General features: G+C 41.0%; 1 protein-coding gene and 1 non-coding gene across 2 annotated transcripts; one reads left to right on the top strand and one right to left on the bottom strand.

The window, feature by feature from the left end:
* Positions 1-6075: 6075 nt before the first annotated feature.
* LOC112173858 lies at positions 6076-6912 on the bottom strand. Its single transcript, XM_024311543.2, has one exon. The coding sequence runs from the start codon at positions 6827-6829 to the stop codon at positions 6380-6382; it is 450 nt and encodes a 149-aa protein (XP_024167311.1). The 5' UTR covers positions 6830-6912; the 3' UTR covers positions 6076-6379.
* Positions 6913-7586: 674 nt separating this feature from the next.
* TRNAR-CCU lies at positions 7587-7659 on the top strand. Its single transcript has one exon. It is a non-coding gene; the product is annotated as a tRNA-Arg (tRNA).

The following is a 7659-nucleotide window of genomic DNA, read 5'->3' as shown; positions in this document are numbered from 1 at the left end:
ACTTATGGTTAAATGCCCACCATGGACTGGCCTAGGTTGTGGATATAACTGGCATATATATTCGGTGTATTTAACTATTTATTTCACGATTCTACCTCCTCATCTTTTTCAAATTTCACTCGTCGATCGATCGTCGCTAGTTTTGGAAGTTTGAATTTATCTGTTTTTTTTTTTTTTTTAGAATAAGATCCTTTATTAAAATGAACCGAAGTTACATAACACGGGAATGACCGGTGGTGGACAAGAATTCCTCACTCTCTTCCCTAAAACCTAAACTAGTTACGGGTCCGTCACCATAAATGACTTCCATGAGCCGAAAGGGCCCAACCCCTAACCACCAATACCGCCCAACGACTCGGGCTACCGAGAATCCAGAGAATATCGATACCACCTCATAGACAACCGCTAAAACAACCAACGCCCTCTTCCACACTGTGTCCCAAAAATGCCAGACCACGTGCAAGGATCGCTCGTCAGCACATTCACTATAAGACAAAACTAACAATAAACCAATTCGTCCCCAGGAAAAACACCACATCCATGGCACCTCAATTTGACCCAACCCTAGCTCAACAAAGTAGGGACATGCTAAAAACCAGAAAAACCTAACCAAAACCCTAATCGAAATCCTAACCAAGAAAACTACTTTAAACAAAGACATAGACCAGCCGCTGCAATCATCTTCCTCCTCTTCAGATGACCCGCTTGTAGACCACCATAAATCAGTTCCAGCGAACTCGCACCGCCGGAAAGACTCCATCCACGCAGCAAGCCACACCAACCTCAACTTTTGTCGGCCAGATCCAGGCATAAAGCCAGATCTCAATGAGCCCACACCGAGAATCAGTGAGAAACTCGCCGTGCCTTGTCGCCCGGCTTCGTCCATCCGCCTGAAAGTTCGACACCCTTGCACTCTCCTCCTATCGACCAAACCCGGAGAGATAGTCAGCGTCGTACGATCCATGGCAAACCGCCGCCACGATCTAGCCTCTGACCACCTGTTCCAAGCCTGCGTTGATCGCCAACCATCCATCTTGTCCGTCTGCACCGCCGCTTAAGAGGGACGAAGAATCATACACGACCAAGAAGGTCGAACCGGATACTAAAAACTGGAACCCCAAGCCCCCACAATCCCGTCCGGCAACACCCTCCACTCATCGATGAGGCTTGAACCTATGGTCGATGCTGGGGCGCCGCCGGACAGGCAACAACTGCTTCTGTGCGTTTCCAAAACCCTAGTTTTCGTCCCTCTATTCTCGGAGCCGAAAGAATACTATAGTTAGCTAGCTTTTCCCAATGTTCTGAGGTTGAATTTATCTGTTATACAAGCTGATTCGTATGAGTTATGACCGATGTTTCTTTCTTCTTCTTTTTTTTGGAATCAATTCCAGATCGAGTTTTAACTTCATTCATCGTAAATCAAAATGATACATACATTTCTGTTGCGAGCTATAGACAGACAAGAAAACGTGGTAATACCCACAGTGGTACGTAGGAATAGGACACTCATTTGCCATCCTCCATGATTAAAAATAGTTGAAATCCTCATTTGGTGCTATTCTAGAAAATTAGCTAGGAAGCCTAGATAAGATATTTAGGGTGGACAAAACAAAATGCATAGCCCCCTTAAAAATGAGTTAATTACATATAAGTGTATATTTGAATGTTTTTTTAGCGATAAGGCTACCAACTAATTTTTTTTTCCCTCATAAGGCCACTAGATTTAAAATGGTGTTATATTTTGGATATAAAAACCAACATATTTACATAAATGTCACTAGAGTAAAAAGTCAACAACAATTGTCTCTCTCCTCTCCTGCGAGGTCTCCGGTCAACTCCGGCCGACCTCCGCCCAACTCTGGAGGGTCTCTGGCCAACTTCCGGCAAACTCCGGCAACCACAAAATCTACTGTCACTAACACCAAAATCTACTGTGGCTAGCAACAAAAGCTACTCTGATGAGATTTCCTGCAACCTCCGGCGAGGTCACAAAAGCTACTGTCACTAACAACAAAAGCTACGCTGGTGAGATTTCCGGCGAGGTCACAAAAGCTACTATCACCAGCAACAAAAGCTACTGTCACAAACAAAAGATATGCTGGTGAGATTTCCAACGAGGGCACAAAAGCTACTGTCACCAACAACAAAAGCTACTGTTACCAATAAAAGATACGCTCCCAAAAATCAAAAGCTACTAACACAATTAACGAAAGCTACTTTCACGGACACAAAAAGATACTCTCACCAGCAACAAATGGCTATTGTCACAATCACCAGTAACAAAAGCTATTTTCACCATCACCAAAAGCTACTATCAAGCAAAACAAAAACTACACTAACCAACACCAAAACCTACTCTCACAAAAACCAAAAGTTACTATCCCTTGGTTAAATAGCCATTTATAACAGTTGTAAAGAGCATCAGCATTCCTTGAGCATCAACATTTTGATTAAACATGAAATTATTCATATTGACATATCTAGTCAATCCCAACAGCTTAATCACTTACTAATCAAATAAACAAATATTCCAGTATCAATCTTTCTCTTTCAAGGTCAAAACAAGTAGCTTTTTTTGCACAGAACATGGAGAAATCATTCAACAAATGCTCAACATATACTCAAATTCACACCAAAAACGACGTCGTTCGAGAAAGGGGCTTACGAGACGGAGGATAGCTCTCTGACCAAATGGCGGATTGGAACCAGACCTCGCCGTAATCGCCTGCTGTAATCTCTTAGACACCTCGCCGTAATCGTCGTCAGAACTAATGATTCGATCTCACAGGAAAAATGCATATGAACCCGCTCCTCCACCTCCTTCTCCACACCTTGGGAAAAGCTGTCTCCAGCGGAGATCACAGCGCCTGGAACTGAGAGAGAGACCATTGGTCGACGTTAAACATCATTTTCACGTCACTCTAGATCGTCGGAGCCTAACTCCAGATCCACGACATCAACTCGCATACCAGATCCACAACCCGCACTCACATACCAGATCTTGTGGACGACAAGGATGACGATCTAGCCACTGCGGAAGATGGAGGAGTCTCTGACCATGGTCGATGAAGCCATTCCCTCCGATGACGCACATCGCCTCCGGCCAGGCCCGCATTAGAGATCTCGACAATGAATTCGAATTGTAGAGAGAGAGAGAGAGAGCCTTCGTCTGCGAGCTAGAGAGAGAGAGCTCATCTGGGTTTGCTAGAGGGAGAGAGAGCTTTATCGTGGTATAGAGAGAGAGAGAGAGAGAGAGAGAGAGAGAGAGAGAGAGAGAGAGAGAGAGAGAGAGAGAGAGAGAGAGAGAGAGAGAGAGAGAGAGAGAGAGAGAGAGAGAGAGAAATTAACAGAAACTGAAACAGAGGTAGAGAAAGAAATAGACACCTAAGGGTAAAATAGGTATATACCTATAAAAGAGCTAATGATTTTGGGCCTTATGTGTACAAAACAATTTAGTTGGTCTTTTGACTAATATAAGTCTCAAACTGACACTTATATGTAATTTTCTATAATAAAAAATATATAAAAAAAAATTATTGGATAGAAAAAACTAACTAAAAAGAAAAAGACTAAGAGGGTAGCCCAAAAGAGAAGCCACAAACTCAAAGCCCAACAAACTAGATCTGTCGAAGCCCAAATCTTCCCCTCCATCACGCAACAGCAACATGTACAGCCTGCATATTCGCCTTTAGGCCGCCACGACCACAACCATGTCGCCTACACCACGCTACCACGACCAACGCCGCAAGATCCATGCTGCCCTAACCTTCATCACCCACGTCATCGTCGATTCAATACCTGACCAAATTCACGCCGTCGACAAGTCCAAGATGCATTCGACCAAGCTCCGCCTCTGTACACCACCACCACCGCGCATTAGAGGCTTCAGACCAGGATCTTGATGCCGCAACCACCTTGCTAGAGCTTTGAGTAGCAACAATGCCCCAGAAACCGCCCGAGCAATAGTATCAAAACACTCTCGTCCGACCGCTCTCTCACACGGTGATGAGGCCAGAGGCCTGCCATGGGCGAGAGCCGCCAGACGAGCAAAGAGATGGAAGCCGGACAGAGCCGTCTCAAAAATTTGTGGAGGTCCTGTGCGAAATTAAAAATAAGGCCATCCTTTTGCAGTTGTGTATGAATATATCATTGAAAATTTTTGTTATATAGAGAAAATATTATACAAATTATTTTTTAGATTAAAATTTTTTTTATCTTATATTACCTTTTCACTCCTTGAAAAGAAAAAGGATGGTTTTAGTTGGACCTTCAATTTTTTCAATTATTAATAGATTTTGTCAAGTCATATGAAAAAACAAATAAGGACAACTAGAAAAAAATGAAAAAGAAAAAAAAACAAATACTCTTCTTATAACATTCAATTAATTTTTTTCCCTAAATTTCCTTATATTGCCTATGTAGTGTTATTTACCTAAAACAATTAAGTAAAAATAATAATTATCATTTAATATAAAAGTAAATTCAAAATAATCTGATATGAAACTTCCTTAAACTAAATTCATTGAATATTATGATATAATTATTACTTGATCTTCCAACTCAAAACCCTTGAAATCCTTCTTTTAGCAAATTCAAAGAGATTTCAGCAACATATCAAGATCGAGAACCAACTCTCTAATTAATTTTTGTTGAGGAGAAACATACTCATAAGAGAGTTCATTCTTCTTCTCGTACTTGAAGATACAGATAAAAAGTATAGTAACAAATTGTTGTATCTCATGTTCAAGGGTGTTTTGGTAAAGATAATGAGATCTACTTAGCTTTTCAAGTATTCTAAAAAGTAAATTAGAGGTGTGCTGAGTATGAGAAGTCCAAATAGCAAATTTGGAGGTCCAACTAGAACCACCCAAAGAAAAATTCAAAGAGAACCTGTTACAAAAATTTCATTAAAAGAAGCAACATACAATGGAATAATTAAGGAAGATAAGTAAGATACGTACTATCCCAAAAACACAAAAAATTGAAAGAATTTGAAGGATCAAAGATAAATACAATATGGGCCCTGCAATATCCACTAAAAAATAAAACCAAGAAAGTAGTGCAAGGGAATGGGAGAAGGAAAAAAAAAAAACAAGAAGCAAGAGACATGCAATAAAAGAAAAGTTCAGTGCCACCTGAACTACAACTGAATTAATGCCTCTAGCCCCTTTTTTATATATCTTAAAGGTACTTAGAACTTGAAATAGGGCCCCAAAATTTAGGGGCCCTGTTCTGTCGCTCATGTCGCACCTGCTTTAAGCTTGCTCTGAAGCTGAAAAGAAGACTTAGTTTTCGCTCAACGTATGGTTTCTCCCAATAAAGAGAGTTTTGTTTTTCCGGATCCTCTTCATTCAGAATGACCACGTTTCCTTGATGATGTAAAATTTGAACTTGACAAAACAAAAGGAGAAAAGAAAAATTCAGTTTAAATTGATTATGAAAATATACCCAATGAAAAAAGAATTCTGATGGTTGCTTATCCAAATATCTTAAATAAGCTTGGACAACTTCATTATCTCAAGCAATAACAATATTTTTGTTGAAGGTGACACTAGGAATAAAAAGAAGATATATATATTTTTTTTTTAGGAGAAAAAAGAAGATCTATTTTACAAATAACAATACGCAATGAGAAGGGAGTAACAGTTGATACCATTTTATACGAAAGGTTCAAATTTTGAGCTACGGTAGTACGGTATTGCTAAAAAAATGTCATAATGTTGAGTCTTCTTTTTGGAACAATAGTCTCACCTTTGTGGTGCTTCAAATGCTTCTCTTTTAGACTAGTTGAAAACTTGAGAATGTGATTGTGATAGGGGTTTCTTTTTGTAGTTCTTTTTTGCTATCTAAGAAAAAACCTTGACTGTGATTTGTGTAAGAACGAGTTTCTCTACACAAATATCGAGTGAAAATATACCCTAAAACAAGTGAAATTTGAGCATTTTGTTTTTGTGTAGCCTGATTCTTATTATTATTTTTTTCACCTCAGCCTAGCAGAAAGATTATCATAAATTTTTTTTGCAACTAGCTAGTTAAAAATCCCATCTTAATCAATAATTAAAAGTTCAGAACAGCTAAGAGCATAAATATTGTCGAATACCAGCAGCAAGTGCTATGAACCCATGAGGCTCACCATCAAACTAGAATACAAAGGTCCATTGACCAATTACTAAAATATTGGTTAACAACAAAGAGCATTGTTTGATTCAACCGTTTGAACAAGAACCAATCACACACTCATCAAGATCGAACAAACGATCGATCCACACTACCAAAACCCATGCCAACGCTAAACACGAAATACCCACCACCAAGAACGAAGTATTCTATCAGTATCAGAACCAGCGCCACCCACTACAACCCAGAACAAGTCACAAACCTAGTGCAGATCACAAGCCTCATTGGCCTGAGAGAATAGCTGGGCCTGACGGGACGCCACCCTCTCGGACACCAAGCCCTGTATGACCCGAGTCTTCACCTCCCACGCCGTGTACGGGAACCCCTTCCTGGAGTACGAGTTGAGCAGCGCCGCGCTCGCCTGCTTCAGCAGCCTAGGGAAGACGTTCTCGTCGTCGCTCCTTGCCGTCGCTTCCAGCAGCGTCAGATCGGATCTGTACCGTTCGTAGGCTCTGGACCCGAACACCTTGGACACCGTCGATGTCTGCGGGACCATCCTCGGCCACGACTCCACCCCGCTGCCCCAGTAGTCCGGTGTGCACCGGCCGGTGGTCCGAGTGAAGAGAAAGCCCGGCCTGGCTGTTGCGGTAGTAGCTAGAAGAAGAAGAAGAAGAAGAAGAACGGGGTGACTCAGTTGAAAAGGACGAGTCATGGCTATGGTTGTTATCTGAAACTAAGATTTGGTAACCGGGGACAGTTTGGGATCTGAGAATATTTAATTTCAAACTTTGGTCTTTGGACACTTATTACCGGACTCACCCACCATGTCTTCTCGCGTTTTCATGCACGTGGGCTCTGGTTCAGTTCTCGATACTAGTCGTTTGGACTAAATTACCCCTTGTGTTTTGCCCGTTTATGCAAAAGTGGAGGGTGATATTGTCTTTCGGGAAAAAGAGGATCCAAAAGAGAGTTGAGAGTTGAGACTTGGAGATGCTGGTTGTTCCTTGTTCCATGGAGTTGAAGTTTGGAAGCGAGGAAAAAACACGACATGTGAGGCGATTAGGATTTAGGTAGCTTCTCCAATGGGGCAAAGTCCAATGGACTGTGTTCTATCTTGGGTCTTGGGTAATTTGATTCTTAATTAGATTACTTGTGGTGGTTGTGGGTAAATTTTCTTTGTGACCATGTATCATGTATAGGTAAAGATCAAATTTTTAACACTGAGGTAGTGTAATTTTATAGTACAGTTTAAATTGCAACCGGAGAAGAACTTGTATAATTTCATAGTTGATTTTTAGAATGATAACCCCAACGTTTAAAACGGGTGGAGTAATAGTGTTTGTGGCAATCAAGTTGTTGGACTGGGCCCAACTACTTCGGTCACATTTACACTTTCCTATTATTTTATTAATATAAAAAGCTTATGCATCTCTGATTAGATGCATCTATCATGAAACTTCAAACAAAAAGCGCCTGTAGCTCAGTGGATAGAGCGTCTGTTTCCTAAGCAGAAAGTCGTAGGTTCGACCCCTACCTGGCGCG

This window comes from Rosa chinensis, chromosome 6, assembly GCF_002994745.2.
Source record: "Rosa chinensis cultivar Old Blush chromosome 6, RchiOBHm-V2, whole genome shotgun sequence".
NCBI lineage: Eukaryota > Viridiplantae > Streptophyta > Magnoliopsida > Rosales > Rosaceae > Rosa > Rosa chinensis.
Note: the sequence above shows the minus strand (reverse complement) of the source record. Positions and strands in the feature narration are given on the sequence as shown.

Coding starts and splice junctions, on each gene's coding strand:
- LOC112173858 (XM_024311543.2), bottom strand. CDS start 6,829: ATGACTCGTCCTTTTCAACTGAGTCACCCCGTTCTTCTTCTTCTTCTT.